This window comes from Canis lupus, chromosome 33 (genome assembly GCF_011100685.1).
Source record: "Canis lupus familiaris isolate Mischka breed German Shepherd chromosome 33, alternate assembly UU_Cfam_GSD_1.0, whole genome shotgun sequence".
NCBI classification, from domain to species: domain Eukaryota; kingdom Metazoa; phylum Chordata; class Mammalia; order Carnivora; family Canidae; genus Canis; species Canis lupus.
This window is the reverse complement of record NC_049254.1, coordinates 30,532,363-30,549,829: the sequence shown is the minus strand read 5'-3', so window position 1 is coordinate 30,549,829 and position 17,467 is coordinate 30,532,363. Positions and strand designations below refer to the sequence as shown.

The 17,467-nt window shown below is 36.0% G+C and overlaps 1 protein-coding gene across 3 annotated transcripts in view; it reads right to left on the bottom strand.

The window, feature by feature from the left end:
* Positions 1-17,467, bottom strand: part of PAK2 (p21 (RAC1) activated kinase 2) — an 89,532-nt gene that overhangs the window by 13,219 nt on the left and 58,846 nt on the right. For all 3 annotated transcript variants that reach the window (XR_005383423.1, XM_038583165.1, XM_038583166.1), the window contains 8 exons: positions 12,082-12,182; positions 11,584-11,731; positions 9,575-9,606; positions 7,830-7,937; positions 5,491-5,623; positions 3,247-3,310; positions 1,397-1,445; positions 780-892 (listed from right to left, as the gene is read on the bottom strand). Coding sequence is in view for 2 of the 3 variants with exons in the window: in XM_038583165.1 (XP_038439093.1) it covers positions 780-892; positions 1,397-1,445; positions 3,247-3,310; positions 5,491-5,623; positions 7,830-7,937; positions 9,575-9,606; positions 11,584-11,731; positions 12,082-12,182 (748 nt within the window). In the remaining variant the exon portion in view is untranslated. The remainder of the gene's footprint in view (positions 1-779; positions 893-1,396; positions 1,446-3,246; positions 3,311-5,490; positions 5,624-7,829; positions 7,938-9,574; positions 9,607-11,583; positions 11,732-12,081; positions 12,183-17,467) is intronic.

Genomic DNA, 17,467 nt, shown 5'->3' with positions numbered 1-17,467 from the left:
CATATATGTAATTGCTTAAAAATCCCCACATAATAGTACAATATATAATTTTCCATTCTGTTCTTTATTTTTATTAAACATCAATTTCTAAATTAAATGAGGTTTTGACATATACACTATTTGCCCATGAAAGACAGCATTTGAAATAAAAACTGATCTAAAAGTTTAAAAACCATGTGGCCAGGCACTGCTGCCAGTCAACACATGAATCACAGCTTGTTTCCTTAATGTTTCTGTTACTAATCATTTATAATTAATATAAGCATCAGCAGCAATGTCCTTCATTTAACTGCTTTCCCTCACTTGGCAGGTGATATATATGCAGAAAAAGGCCTGCTAAACTACAATGTGTTATTTTTTTGGGGGGTGGGGTGTAAAGATTTATTTGAGAGAGCACACGCTAGGGCAGGGGGGTGGGGGGAGAGTGAGTGGGCGAGGCAAGGAGGGAGGAGCAGAAGGAGAGGGAGGAGGAGAGAATACCAAGCAGACACCTGCACTGAGAATGGAGCCCAAGGCTGGGCTTCGCTTGGGCTTGATTCCATGACCCTGAGATCATGACCTCAACCGAAACCAAGAAAGAGTAGGGCCTTTAAACTGACTGGACCACTCAGCTGCCCCTGCAATGTGCTATTTTTATTTTTACCTCTCCTCCTTCAAGCTTACTTTTCAACACTGACATCCTACTCTAGCCTAACTCAAGTGCTTGAGCTAGCCCACAAAACCATGAGACTTAAAATTTCCACATTTTTGCCCACTGTTTAAGAAATATTCACATTTACCTGTCCAAGAAGTTAACTATGTTGGGATTCTTTAATTCTTTCATCACCAGAATCTCATTAATGATTAATTCCTTCTTTGGCTGTTTCTGTAAATTAATCTGTTTGATAGCAACCTATGATGGAAACAGAAAAAAAAAAAATCAGAACAAGTTTCCTAATTCTCTTAGAAAATTACAAACACCAATCAGGTAATAATTTAATTTATTGTGTATCTATTGTATTATATAATGAGATTGTAACTTACTCACAGGTAGTATTCTTATTTCTACACTGCCTATGCACAATGCTTTGTAATAATACATGAAGCCTAATTACTTTTAGATTTCGCCTGAAGCTGATCAACCAACCCAAGGTCATCCCAATGCCAGGAAATAATCCTCTTTGCATTCCAAGCTGAGAAAATAATTTTTTAAATATATGCTTATTTATGAAACTCAATGCATAATTCCTTCTTTTTTTCTCATTAAGAAAGGTATTATAAAATACATAAGAGTATTTCAACAAATTCAACTGAAAAAGAAAAAAAAAAGATTCCTATTGATTATTCACAGGTTTATCTAGTTTCCTCCTATACTAAAAGCTAATGGTAACACCCAGAAGTATGAAAAAGTAGCTACCTCCTGTCCCAATGCCACATCAGTAGCAGTGAAAACTGTACCAGAAGCCCTAGGGGAAAAAAGACATAACCAGATTTAAGGTTTCTAAATCACTATCATTTATATATCTGAAAACTTTATACCTAGAACAACTGGAAAAGAATTAAAGAACATGTAAGACTTAAAGAAAAAGGCAATCCTTGTGGCCAAAGTTTATGTTAGAAATTTGTCATAAATATCATACCTACAGAACTGTAGAAAAAAGATAAAGGGAAGAAAAATGTTATACTCCTGGATCCATTTCCCTGCTTAAGAAACAAAGAGCAACAAATAAATTTGAAGTCCTTGTATGTGCTTTCCCAAGGTATCCATCCCTCTTCTCAAAAGTAACCTGTATTTGGTGTTTATTTTGTAGATGATACATATCCTTTCCATGAATTTGTCTACACTTTAACTATTAAGGACATAGGTGTATATCACTATAAAATATATTCAACATAACTTTTAAACTTCTTATAAACAGTTTCATTTTATGTATTTTTCTGCGATTTGCTTTCTAATTATTTATTTTATTTTATTTTTTGCTATTTGTTTTTTAAATTCAACATTAGATTTGGAATAGGTCTTATGCTTGTTTACTCATAATTATTATTTGTATTATTCAATATATTATAATTTATCCATTATCATGCTCAAGAATATTGATTTTCAATTTTTGTTATTAAACCATTGATGCAACTAAATTTAGTTTTCTTTTTTTTTAAAGAGAGGTAGAAGTGGGAGGAGGGGCAGAGAGAGAGGGAGATCTTTTTTTAAGGTTTTATTTATTTATTTGAGAGAGAGTGAAAGAGAGCACAATCAGGGTGAGGGGCAGGGGAAGAAGCAGACTTCCTGCTGAGCAGGGAGCCCAACGTGGAGCTCAAGCTGGATCCTAGGACTCCGGGATCATGACCTGAGCTGAAGGCAGATACTCAACCGAGCCATTCAGCTGCCCAGAGAAAGACAATCTTGCTTTTTTTTTTTTTTTTTTTAAGATTTATGTATTTATTCATTCAGAGAGAGCAAAGAGAGAGGCAGAGACACAGGCAGAGGGAGAAGCACGCTCCCTGCAGGAAGCCTGACATGGGACTCGATCCTGGGTCTCCAGGATCACATCCCGGGCTGCAGGCGGCGCTAAACCGCTGCGCCACTGGGGCTGCCCGAAAGACAATCTTTTAAGTAGGCTGCATATCCAGCAAGGAGCCTGATGAGGGGCTGATCTCACAACCCTGAGATCATGACCTGAGCGGAAATCAAGAGTCAGATGCTTAAGTGACTGAGTTATCCAGGAGACCCATTAAATTTAGTTTTTAGAAAGAAATTCTTAAGGAGGTGTTCAAAAAAGACTCAAGCTCTCCTTCTAAATGCAGAGAATACTTTCCAGAGATTAATAACATTAAAAATTCAATATGTTCATTTGCTCCCAGGCAACAGAAAGAAAGTGTAGTTTAAAAATACAAATTACTGGATAAAATTAGAAGATCAGTAGACTCAAAAATCAATACTCAATGATGTGATTAAATACATGCTTTTATTACCTATCATCTTGTAGTAAATGTTCTTATTGTCTTTTAAATATATTTGATGGGCAATTTTCCCATCTAATCTCTTAACCACCAATGGGAAATAACATTTAAGAAAGAACAAGAACTGCTCATCAGTAGTTTTTTTTTTTTATAGTATGTAGAAAGGCATCATGTATTTATATAGATCCAAGAATACCACTCATAGAATGCCATAACTGCTCAATGTCAACAGGCAGAAGAGACATCATACTATACTGTACACCCAGAGATTATTATATACTGTGTAGTATAGTCACAAATACTTACCCTTGCCCAATTTTTTCGTATCTTGTGTATTTTTTCTTAGGGTCACCTATGCTCACAATAGTTCCTATTTTAAACAAAAAACAACAAAAAGTTGGAAGCACAGCCAAGCATTTTAAAGCTGTAAACTAATTCTATCATTATTCCTTTTATTTTATTTTTATTTTTTTAAAAAGATTTTATTTATTCATGACAGACACAGAGAAAGAGAGAGAGAGGAGAGAAGGAGAGAGAGAGAGAGAGACAGACACAAAGGCAGAGGGAGAAGCAGGCTCCATGCAGGGAGCCCCACGCGGCATTGATCCTGGGTCTCCAGGATCACACCCTGGGCCGAAGGCGGCGCTAAACCACTGGGCCACCAGGGCTGCCCTTATTTTATTGTTTTATTTTTATTATTTTTAAAAGATTTTATATATTTATTCATGAGAGACAAAGAGAGAGAGAGAGAGATTGAGAGAGAGAGGCAAAGACACAGGCAGAGGGAGAAGCAGGCTCCATGCAGGGAGTCCGACATGGGACTCGATCCCGGAACTCCAGGATCATGCCCTGGAGCTGAAGGCGGTGCTAAACCACTGAGCCACTTGGGCTAAGCTCATTCTTCCCTTTTTTTTTTTTTTTTTAAGATTTTTATTTATTTATTCATAGAGACACACACACACATAGAGAGAGAGAGAGAGAGAGAGAGAGGCAGAGACACAGGCAGAGGGAGAAGCAGGCTCCACGCTGGGAGCCCGACGTGGGTCTCGATCCCAGGCCTCCAGGATCACACCCCAGGCTGCAGGCAGCGCTAAACTACTGCGCCACAGGGGCTGCCCTAATTATTCCTTTTTAATAAACTCTACTGATCTTAGAACATTGGTTTTCAAAACCAATGTTAAGTTTCAAAAATCATGTATGTTTCAAACAGAACACTAATGAAACTTAATAAGAAAATATCAGAAGCAAGAAGACATATTATTTCCATGAGGTTAGACCTCCTAACTAATGTCTTAATTATCCTCTCACCTTTTCAAAATAAACACACTTTAAAAATGACCAACTGTAAGTGTGCCTGAGAATAAAGGATGTGGGATGTTTAGTCTTAATTGGGACATTTCTGGGGAAGGATAGATTGGTCATTCTACTTTTCATACTACACTGATTTCAGTATTAAATTAATGGTAAGTTAGGAAACTACTTACTATCAGAAATAATAAATAAATGATATCCAAATGAATAACCCTAAATGGCCTGACTCTTCCCATATACCTTCTATCTTCCAATATATTTTGGAAATCACTTATTTCTATAAAGATTACTTTAGTATGAACTAATCAAACATCTGTTTTAGGAAAGTTCACAGTCATAACTAAGAAGCTGTTTTATAATTAGGATTTGGAATATAAAACTGTAACTTAATATGTTTTTATTACCAGTAAGCCAAAACATGAGAAAACCTCACTAAGTTGTTACTTACTCAAGGTAAAAGGAGATATGATTATATCAAGGAAACTCATACAAATATTCCAATTTTATATAGGTACCCAATTTCTGGCCTACAGCCACTCTAACTGTAATATTTTTCCTTGATCCCTCTATGTCAGTGTTCTTTACAGTTGCTGTAGATTTATAATCAGATATTATTGCTACCCTCTCTCTGGTACCATGTGTTCGTTATTTCCAATGGTTGATTCAGGCCAATGAGAGTTGATGGATGAGAAGAGGGAAAAAAAAAAACACATCATATATCTATACAGGAAGGCCATATTGTTTAGTTATTTGGGGACTTTTTGTATTCTCATATTGAGAAGCTATAAGTATAGTTAAATATATACCAACTTCCTTTGATAAGGTTTCTAACCATGACCCTTAGATTTGGCCGTTTGGAAAAAAGTATTGCTCCAGATGGTACTGACCACTGCAAAAACATTACTCAAGAGTTAAAAATGATGAACAAGCAAATCAGAATATAATCACATAAAGTAAGGAAGACAAGTCAAATATAATAACATATTAAAATAGAACTCTTTTTTAATATACTTAAAAACACGTATTTCTTTAATAGCTTGTTTCAAAATGATAAAATCTCACTGGTTCTAATCTAATCACAACATTAACCAGATTTTAATTGAACCAATTGTTCCTAAAAGGAAACCAGTTATTATTTATGTCTTAAGTCAAAACATAAGGTATAAATTAAAATCCATCTGAGCTAAATGTTTCAAGAGCTATTAACAATTAAGAATAATGTAAATGTAGGCAACATACTTAATTTTTCCATAATCTCTTCATCTGTCATTTTGGTCTTCTTTTTCTGTTTGTCAGAAGACTTGGCACCGCTATCAACATTAGAATCACCAACTGGTGCAGGAATAGGGTCAATTACAGACCGTGTATAAATCTGCAGAGAGATAGTTAATTATTGAGATCTGAGGAAAAATATTTTTAGACATTCTTACTGGCATACTATTCAGTTCTTTGATTTTTAACCAAAACTACTTTTCTCCAATGTTCTAAAGAATGAGCATATTTTCAGACTTCTCTTATAAAAGCCTTGTAACTAAGAAGAATAAGTAAGAAAAGTGTGAAACACTTTTCTTTAACACATGATATATAGATTTTAAAAGTCTGTCTAGCAAAATAGCAGATCTGTGAATGAAATTTAAGTTTAACCAATGATATGCTAGCAATGAAGCAAAAAGTACAAAAAGTAAAAATCATGTTCTTACTACAAAAGAGAAATGAACAAAATTATGGAAACCATAATGTTCATATACAAAAAAAATTGCATATTTTTCAGACCACAATGCTATGAAACTTGAAATCAATCATAAGAACAATTTTGGAAGACCACAAATACATGGAGGTTAAAGAACATCCTACTAAAGAATGAACAGATTAACCAAGAAATGAAAAAAGAAAATAAAAAACACATGGAAACAATGGAAAATGGAAACAGGGCCATCAAAAACCTTTTGGATGCATCAAAAGTGGCCATAAGAAGAAAATGCATAGCAACACAGGCCTACCTCAGGAAGCAAAAAAAAGTCTTAAAAAAAAATCTAAACTTACACCTAAAGGAGTTGAAAAAGGAACATCAAGTAAAGTCTACAACCAGCAGAAGGGAAATAATGAAATTAGAACAAAAATAAATCACATTGATGTGGAAAAAAGCTCAGCAGAACAAACCCATGAAACTAGAAGCTGAATCTCAGACAAAATTAATAAAATTGATAAGCCTCTAGACAGATATATCAGAAAGAAAAGAAAAATATCCAAATAAATAAAATCATGAAAGAGAGAGGATAGACCACAGCCAACATGACAGAAATAAAAGAATTCTAAGAGAAAATTATGAAAAATTCTATGCCAACAAATTGTTCAATCTGGAAAAAATGGATAAAGTCCTAGAACCCTATAAACTATCAAAACTGAGATAGAAAAAAATATTGAAACAAGAAAAATTCAAAATTTGAACAAATACAAAAGCAGCAAAGAAACTGAATCAGTAATAAAAAAAATCTCCCAACAAACAAAAGTTCAGGACCAGATGGCTTCCCAGGGGAATTTTATCAGCTATTTAAAGAAGAGTTAAAACCTATTCTTCTCAAACTATTCCAAAGAATAGAAATGGAAGGAGAACTTACAAACTCATTCTGCAAGAATTAACTATTAATTCCCATAGAAACTTATACGCAAAGATGATTTCTACCATTTCATTGTAAACAGCCACTTCTAGGAGGTAAAAGAGGAAAACAGCCCTTCTCTCTCATTAGATCACGACCTAGCGGCAGGCCTCAGAGCCCTTCCTGCTTACTGTGCCAGCATTCTACCACACAGAACCTTCTCCCCCTTTCCTTGTATTGGCACAGGGTAAGAGACAAGACTCTTCCTGTCTCTATCTAAGGTTATTATATTTTTTAAATTCTCCCCTAGCCAGTTGGGAATTTCACTCTCAGAAGCCTCTTGAATGACACCAGGGCTTTAAGAGAAATGTAATCTGGGAGATTATATACACAATTTGGGTGAGAAGTAAGATTTAAGTTTTATTTTATATTATTTTTTTAAAAAGATTTATTTATTTATTTATGATAGACGCACACACACAGAGAGAGAGAGAGAGAGAGAGAGAGGCAGAGACTCAGGCAGAGGGAGAAGCAGGCTCCATGCAGGGAGCCCAATGTGGGACTCAATCCCGGGACTGCAGGATCGCGCCCTGGGCCAGAGGCAGGTGCCAAACTGCCGAGCCACCCAGGAATCCCAGATTTAAGTTTTAGATATAGTAGTTATCTGCATTGAGATAAACAGAGAAAGCCAAATAGATGAATTCTCTGGAAGAGAAGGTGTAATATAGAAAGAAAAAACAATGAGGTAACCATTTTAACTTTTAAGGAAGTCATTTAACTTTAATTTTCAAAAAAACTAGTTTTTTGATGAATGATTTTTAGGTAAAGATCTTCTCGTCAAATTTCCCCACACTGAAGGATTTTGAAAATTAACTACTGGAAGTTAAATACAGATTGCTGTTTTTAAAAAACTCACGTGCCCAGATACCCACAGCCCAATTACTAAGATACCCACAGCCCAATTACTAATCAGTCACGCACTGATTTTGTATGATCCGGTCGTGGGGCAATAACAGGAGGAGCAGCCTCTTCATCATCATCATCTTCCTCTGCTACTACTGCTGCTGTTTCTGAACCCTTGGCACTCAGCTACATTCATCACATGAACAAAGTAAGGAAGACAAGTCAAATATAATGATACATTAAAATAGGATTCTCTCTTTTTTAACATACTTGAAAAAATGTATTTCTTTAGTAGCTCATTTTAAAACAATAAAATCTCTTTGGTTCTAATCTAATCTTTTAAAAATAAAGGTAATTCTATAACTTATAGAAAAGTTTATAAAATAAATGTTTACAGTAAATATCAATTTTTTAAAAGATTTTATTTATTCATGAGAGACACACAAAGAGAGAGAGGGGCAGAGACACAGGCAGAGGGAGAAGCAGGCTCCATGCAGGGAGCCCAATATGGGACTCGACCCGGGGTCTCCAGGATCACACCCTGGGCTGCAGGTGGCGCTAAACTGCTGTGCCACTGGGGCTGTACAAATATCAAATTTTCTTAAGAGAAAATTTATAACTTTTTTTTTAAAGATTTTATTTATTTATTAGAGACACACAGTGAGAGAGAGAGAGAGGCAGAGACACAGGGAGAGGGAGAAGCAGCCTCCATGCAGGGAGCCTGGGTCTCCAGGATCATGCCCTGGGCTGTAGAAGGCGCTAAACCGCTGAGCTAGCAGGGCTGCCCAATTTATAACTTTTTTTAAAAATTTTTTAAAAATTTTTATTTATTTATTTATTTTAATTTATTTATGATAGTCACACAGAGAGAGAGAGAGAGAGAGAGGCAGAGACATAGGCAGAGGGAGAAGCAGGCTCCATGCACCGGGAGCCTAACGTGGGATCGATCCCGGGTCTCCAGGATCGCGCCCTGGGCCAAACGCAGGCGCCAAACCGCTGCGCCACCCAGGGATCCCCAATTTATAACTTTTATATGAGAATTTTATGCTCCTTAAACAAGCCCTAAAAGGAAGCAATTATTTTATTTGTTAAGACTAAAAACTCAGGATGCCTGGGTGGCTCAGCAGTTGAGTGTCTGCCTTTGGCTCAGGGCGTGATCCTGGAATCCCGGGATCGAGTCCCACGTTGGGCTTCCTGCATGGAGCCTGCTTCTCTCTCTGCCTGTGTCTCTGCCTCTCTCTGTGTCTCTCATGAATGAATGAATGAATGAATGAATGAATGAATAACTAAATAAATAAATAAATAAATAAAATCTTTAAAAAAATTAAATTAAAATAAAAGAAGATGTTAACTTTTACACAGAGCTTATTATATACCAGATGTGTGCTAGGTGGGTACTTTACATATTACCACATTTTGTCTTCATATAACTCAAGGAGATTGTTTCTTCCTAATTGAGGAAATTCTGTTTACTTAACATGGCTTCTCTTATCCGCTTAATCAGGTGGCTAGCTTATAAGCATGACTTATAAGATGACTATAATTAATTTTAGAAAGCAAAATAAAAACTGAGATCTGAGGATGCCTAGGTGGCTCAGCGGTTGAGCATCTGCCTTCAGCTCAGGGCATGACCCCGGGGTTCCGGGATGAGTCCCACATCAGGCTCCACGCATGGAGCCTGCTTCTCCCTCTGCCTATGTTTCTGCCTCTCTATGTGTCTCTCATGAATAAATAGATAAAATCTTTTAAAAAAGCAAAAGTGAGATTCGTTTTGGGTAACTTAAGTTAGAACAAGAGCTATAAGAAGTAATATATTAACTTACTGCGGGTGTTCCAGAAGGGAAGCCATCTTTCTCTGAATATGAAACAGAAAATAATGCTAAGTCAACAACTCAAAAAATAAAAACAACTTCTATATATTAAGGGGAAGAAAATACAATGCAGAGCAAGTAAATGTTCTTTGCTTTCATTTTAGGATGAAGCAAATCTTGAGAAAAATGATAATATCAGTATTCAAATAAGAATTTATTCAAGATTGTGCTACCAAATCTCAAATCTTAATGGAACTCTAGATTTACCAAAAATCATTGACTTGTATACTTCAAATGAATGAATTTTATAGCATGTGAACTATATTTCAAGGCAACTATTCAGACAATGGTAATTGTGCAAAGGAAAATTCTTAACATAAATTTTGATCAGTAAAAAAGCATATTCCTAAAGGCAAAACATAGTTCATAAAGACTAAATATCAAAATATTCATTCTGGAGTTTAGAAGAGCAAGTTTTGTTTTTTTTTTTTACTTTTCAAAAGGCCCAGAGACTTTTACATTTTTATACATATATAATATATGTTAAATAATATTAATATAACTATAACTTATGGCTATATTAATATTATTTAACATGTATATTAAAACAACATAAAACATTACTTATATAATATAAATATATAGGTATTTACACAAATAATATATAGTTTTATTAAAGGTACATATTTAATATAACTAACATATATATTAAGTATGCAATATTTAAATAGGGTGAAAAGAATATACCATTTTCTGGGTCAAACATTGACTTAAAAAAATACTAATTTACACAGACTTACTAACAAACACAAAGGCTTTAGGGATGAGTCTGATCTTTTGCTAAGGATGTAAAGGTCAAGATCTAAGTTAAAAAGTCAAGATCATTTGGCCAAGTGGTCTTTATTTCTTCCTTGAGCAAAGACCTTATTTCTGTGAAAATGCAATCAAATTACGTACAATTTTTTTTTTATTTTTATTTATTTATGATAGTCACACAGAGAGAGAGAGAGAGAGGCAGAGACACAGGCAGAGGGAGAAGCAGGCTCCATGCACCGGGAGCCCGACGTGGGATTTGATCCTGGGCCTCCAGGATCGCGCCCTGGGCCAAAGGCAGGCGCTAAACCGCTGCGCCACCCAGGGATCCCAAATTATGTACAATTAATTAAAACTACACGTATGATTTTAGGGGTCAAAGAAACATATTAAAAGATACCCTGGGGGGATGCCTGGGTGGCTCAGCAGTTGAGTGTCTGCCTTTGGCTCAGGCCGTAGTCCCAGGATCCCAGGATCAAGTCCCACATCGGGCTCCCTGCACGCAGCCTGCTTCTCCCTCTGCCTGTGTCTCTGCCTCTCTCTCTTTCTGTGTCTCTCATGAATAAATACATAAAATCTTTAAAGGATCTGTGTGAGGGAGCCTGAGCATCAAAAGAGATTCAAGAGTACAGCAGTCAACTATCATGTACGGACTTTATTCTGATCCTGATTTGAACACATAAATTATTTTTAAAAAACTACTATACTTCAATTCTTATCTAATGATACCCTAATTCAAAGGTATAAAATCTTTTAGTTCTAATGCTTATTTTATGTTTATATATTTGATAAGTTTCAAGTTTTGAGTGGACTTAAGCATTTTTTTACTTTTAAAGTCTGTGTATTTAATATAGCAAACAATCCTCCTGTCCTACTAAAAATAAATGTATTTCTAATTTGAACATGCCTAAAAATCATGATGTGCCTTTCTCTTCCATTGTTGGGAGTCATTCCAAAGCAGTGACACACACACACACACACAAACCAAACAGAAGGCGAAAACACCCACTTTTGGCAAAACTAAGAGATTAATATACTCCCCAGACTCTGAATTCTACCCCAATCAGTTTACAAAAGGCAGATCTACAAAGGGGCAAGAATAAAGACAAAGACCATAGCTTAGCTTTTTATTTTTCCAGAGACATTCTTTTTATGACAATACTGCAATTCCATTTGAATCAGCCTTTTACCATTGTATGACGTCTTACCAGTAGGAGTAAAGCTCAGGTATTTCTGCTTCACTGTGTTGGAGTCATAGAACTTTAAGACATCCAGCACAGCCTGAGGATTCTTCTTTTGCTCTAGTTTGGTGATATTGGAGGTCTGTAATAATCGAGCCCACTGTTCTGGCATGCCCTAACAAAAAGACAGTCAGAAATTAGTTGTTTTGAGTCGCTCCAATAAAATCAACTTCCAGAGGTAAATGACAAAATACATAAAAATACAAGCCAATCAATTATAGGCTTGACTACATTGTAAAAGGTCTTCTTTTTCTAATGGTCTATTTTGCTAAATCTGTTTTGCATTATTTTAACTAATGGGCTCATCTCCCTAAGACAAAGATATAGCAAACCACAACCCCTTTGTAAGAGAAAAGCACTAAGAATTCACAGTTAACATGTAGACAGAAAAGTTAACTTGAAACAATATTACAAGGGAAGTTTTGAGTGCTAATACATAAAGGAGTCCCAACTGGGTAAACTTACAGTAAATTCTCCCGTAACCGCATCAAAGCCAACATGGATGGTATGCTCAAAATCAGATGGAGGAGAAATTTCTGGCCGTTCCTTTTCTTTCTTCTTACTTCCTAAAGGGCATGAAAAAAAAGAATCATTCTATTTAAACAAGATTAATAATAAAGTTACTCATAATCATGTTTCTCCAAAATTAATTAGGAAAAAATTATTCTAGAAGAGATTTCCCCGTAAAAGACACTGGCTTATAGGAAACCGATAAAAGTAAAGTAACCTATTCTGTCTTCAAGCAGGGGTGGGGACAACCACAACTGTGTCCTGATTAAAGAGGTACCTGGACTGACCCTGCACCAGGACTGAATAAAAGAGCACAGGACAGAAGAGATAGCTCTTTAGAACACTGGTTCTCATAAACAGAGGCCTATACTTTCCATACTGAGCAATCTGGAAAACAAAGTCTATCAGATTCTATTTCCATTTGGCTATATTCATCCCAAAAGAACAACTTACATTACTATGACCATGTAGATAATATAGACTGTATAGACAAAGTTTACAATGAGCATGCCATCTTTCTTTAACAACTCTAGTCCTTCCTCTTTTTATTAAAAATAACTGCTACATCTTAAGCCTTGTTTTTCCATGGTTCTACCAATTATTTTTGCTACATTTCTGACACACATCAATAATATTCTCTGTAATTCAAAAACATTTGTTCCTCTCTGCCCCACTAGATGCTTCAAGTCCCCTGGCCATACCCTCCCACACCTCCGCCTTGCTCTCAGATCCTCCTTGCTCTCAGATCCTCCTGTTCTAATCTGCAGTAGTTTATGCCTAGGCTTCACAGTTGTTCTAGGACATTCCTTCTACCCTTGCTAGAATCTATTTTCTGGATATTTTGTTTTCTTCTTTCTGGTTTACCCCTTGATACTTCTTGACCATATATATACATATTTAGGTTGAAAATGTTTCCCCACCTCAGAACTTCTAACTTCCAGTGCTGCTATTCAGGTCAATGCCATTTTGAACTACTGCTGAAAATCAAAATCAATTGTCCATCTATGCCTGTGTCTATTTCTAGATGCATAACCTTGTTGCAATAATTTATCTTTATGCCAAATACGAGCCTGCCTTGACAGTTGTAGTTTAAAAATAAGCATTGAAACCACATAATATAAGCCTTATAATTTTTTCCTTTTTCAAAGCTGTTTGACTACCCTAGGTCCTTTGCTGAGATTTTGATTGGAATTATATTGAATCTATAGATCAATTTAGGGAGAACTGATTTTTTAACAATAGTGAGCTTTCAGGACACCTGGGTGGCTCAGTGGTTTAGCACCTGCCTTTGGCCTAGGACGTGATCCTAGAGTCCCAAGATTGAGTCTCATATTGGGCTTCCTGTGTGGAGCCTGCTTCTCCCTCTGCCTGTCTTTGCCCCCTCCCCACTCCTCTCTGTCTCTCATGAATAAATAAATAATAAAAATCTTTTAAAAAATACTGAGCTTTCTAATCCATGAACACAGTGAATGTCTCCATTTATTCAGGTCTTTTAAAACTTCTATCAGCAATATTTTATAGTTACCACTCTACAGATCTGTCACTGCTTTTGTCAAATTTCTGCCTCGGTATTTCAAAATTTCTGTTGCAATTGGTTTTGCATTTGCTTCTTTATTTATTATACAACTTTAGGTATTGGTGGCTTTAATGTCAAAACAGGTAGGGAGTGTTCTAGTTTTTAGAATGCAAAGTACTAGCAATTATTGAACTTTGGAAAGGTTTTCTGGTTAAATATGATATGTTTTACCAGTTAAAAATATTCTATGTAAAAGCACTTGGTCTGGGGGGGGGGGTCACTTTTTTTTTTTTTTTAAATAAACTCTACCTAAAAGGAGGCTCAAACTCATGACCCCAAAGAGTAATATGCTCTACTGACTGAGCCAGCCAGGTCCCCTGCAAATGGTACCGCTTTTTAAATTTGGTTTTCAACTTTTTCTTTTTTAAGATTTTATTTATTTATTTGACAGAGGGAGAGCACAAGCAGGAGTAGCAACAGACTGAAGGAGTGGGAGAAGCAGGCTCTCTGCTAGGCAGAGAGCCTGATATGGGGCTTGATCCCAGGACCCTGAGATCATGATCTGAGACAAAGGCAGACACTTAACTCACTAGGCCACTCATGTGCCCTGGTTCTCAACTGCCCATTGATGGTATAGAGAAACACAACTGATTCCTGATACCGATATACTGAAATCTTACTTTATCTTTTTTAGCTCCAGCAGCTTCTTTGTAGCTATCACAAGATTTCATATAAAAATTCAATCATATTTTTTTGTGAATAAAGGTTTACTTCTATCTCATTCTGAATTCCCTTCATATCTTTTTCTTGCCTTACTTCACTGGCTACAACCTCTAGCACACTACTGAATAAAAGCAGTGAGAAGAAAAATCTTTGCATTTTTTTGGATCTTAAAGGGAAAAGCCTTTTTTTTTTTTTTTTTTACTATTAAATTTGATGCTAGTGTAAGTTTTTCAAAGATGTTCTTTATCAGGTTAAAGGCTTTTCTTTGTATTTCACGTTTGCTGAATGTTTTTATCAGAAAGGAATACAGATTTTGTTAAATGCTTTTTCTACAACTAATGAGGTGAACATACATTTTATCTTTCTTATATTGTTAATATAATAAATTATACTGATTAACTTCCAAATGTTACACCAACCTTGCATTCCTGAAATGAAAACCACTTGGTCACTGTGTACTATTCCCCCTTTCATATACAGTGAGATTCTAATTGCTAAAATCTTTTTTTTTTTTTAATTTCTATTTATTTATGATAGTCACACAGAGAGAGAGAGAGAGAGAGGCAGAGACGCAGGCAGAGGGAGAAGCAGGCTCCATGCACCGGGAGCCCGACGTGGGACTCGATCCCGGGTCTCCAGGATCGCGCCCTGGGCCAAAGGCAGGCGCCAAACCGCTGCGCCACCCAGGGATCCCTAATTGCTAAAATCTTGCTAAGATTTTACATCTATATTGATGAGAAATATTGGTATCTAGCTTTCTTTTTTGTAATGTCTTTGGTTGTGGTATCAGGGTAACACTGATCTCATAAAGTAAATTGGGAAGTATTCCTTTCCATTCAATTTTCTGGAAGATTATGTAGAACCGTTGATAGTTCTTCCTTAAATGTTTGGTACAACTCACCAATGGAGCTGTATGGGTCTGTTTCTTTGTGGAAGGTTGTTAACTACAAACTAAATTTTCCTAGAGATGTAGTGTTTTTAGGTTATTTCTTCTTGAATGAATTTTGAAAACTTGTCTTTCAAGAAATTTTCCTACTTTATCTAATGTGTTGAATTTGTTACCTTATCATTTTTAATATCTGTAAAAATGCCACTTTTCTTTTCTTTTTTCTTTCTTTGATATAAAGAGAGCATAAGCAGGCAGAGTGGCAGGCAGAGGGAGAGGGAGAAGCAGGATCCCCGCTGAGCAGAGCAACTGATGTGGGGCTTGATCTCAGGACTTCAGGATCATGACCTGAGCTGGAGGCAGATGCTTAATCAACTGAGGCACCCAGGCGCCTTTCATTCTTTTTTTAAAGATTTTAGTTATTTATTTATTCATGAGAGAGAGAGAGAGAGAGAGAGAGAGAGAGAGAAGCAGAGACACAAGCAGAGGGAGAAGCAGGCTCCATGCAGGGAGCCCGACGCGGGACTCGATCCCAGGACTCCAGGATCACACCCTGGGCCAAAGGCAGGCGCTAAACCGCTGAGCCACCCATGGATTCCCCCCTCTTTCATTCTTAATACTGATAATTTGTGGCTTCTCCCCGCCCCCCCCCATTTCACTTTGCCTAGGTTTATCCATTTTACTGATATTCTCAATAAATCAGCTTGTGGTTTCACTGATTTTTCTTTTTATTGTATTGATCTTCACTTTGAATTTTGTTCTTTTCTTCCATACATTCAATCTCATTTGCTCTTCCTTTCTAGATTATTAAGATGGCTTTGCTTAAGTCGTTGACTTAAAATCTTTTTCTCTTCTCATACTATAAATTTTCTTCTAAGTACTGCCTTAGCAGCATCATACAGATATTGATGCTGTGAATTTTCATTTTCATTCCATTTAATATACTTCCTAATATCTTTTTGATTTCTTCATTTATTTGGAAGTGTGTTTTTTCCCCTGAATATTTCCAGAGATTTTTCTGTTAATTTTTAATTTAATTACATTGTGGTCATACAATATACTTTGTGTGATTTGAATTCTTCTAAATTTATTAGACTTTTAAAAATCTCCCTAGAATGTGATCTCAGTTAAGTGTTCCATGTTCACTTAAAAAAGTATATTCTCAAGGTGGAATGTGCTATAATGTCAACTGGTCAGAGTTGATTGATAGTTTCAGCAATTTTCTGTCTACTGGCTCTACCAATTACTGAGAGAAGTATACTGGAATCTCCAACTATAATGGGATTTATCTATTTCTCCTTAAAACTGTATCTGTTTTTATTTCATGTATTTTAAAGCTCTAGTATTAAGTGTACAAATGTTTACTTCTATTATTTCCTCTTCATGAACTGACCTTATTACCATTATAAAATAACCTATTCCTTACCTTTATCCCTTAAATATTTAGAGTAATATTTTTTGCTCCAAAATCTATTTTATCTGATTTTAGCCAGTCCAGGTTTCTTTTCACTGTTAGTATGCTTAACAAAAATCCTGTTATTTGACCTATTTCTTGGTTTTATGTTTTTAAAGTGGATTTTTATAAATAGCATATGATTAGTAATCTAATAACCTCTGCTTTTTAATTGGGGTGCCTAGATCAGTTACATTTAATGTGATTATTGACATAGCTGGACTTACTTTTTCTTTTTCCTTCCTTCCTCCTCCCTCCCTCCCTCTCTCTCTCTTTCCTCTCTTTCAGTAGGCTCCACCCTCAGTGTAGAGCCCAATTCAGGGCTTGAACTCACAACCCTGAGATCAAGACCTGAGCTGAGATCAAGAGTCGGACACTCAACCAATTGAGCCACCCAGGAGCCCCTGATGTAGCTGGGTTTAAACTAGCCATTCCATTGTTTTCTAATGGTCTCTATTCTTTGTTTACATTTTCCTCTTTTTTTCCTTTGGATTAAAAGTATTTTTTATAATTCCCCTTTTATCTCCTTTGTCGTTTAAGCAATAATTCTTTATATACCATAAAGTTCATCTGAGTTTTAATATACAGAGAGAGTTGTGTAACCATTACCACAACCTAACTGTGGACATTTTCATCATCCCTAAAAGCAACCTTGTACTCATTAGCAATCGCTCCTCATTGTTTCCTCTCCCCTCCCAAGCTCTGCGTAACCACTAATCTTCCTTCACCACACATTTGTCTATTCTGGCCATTTCATATAAAT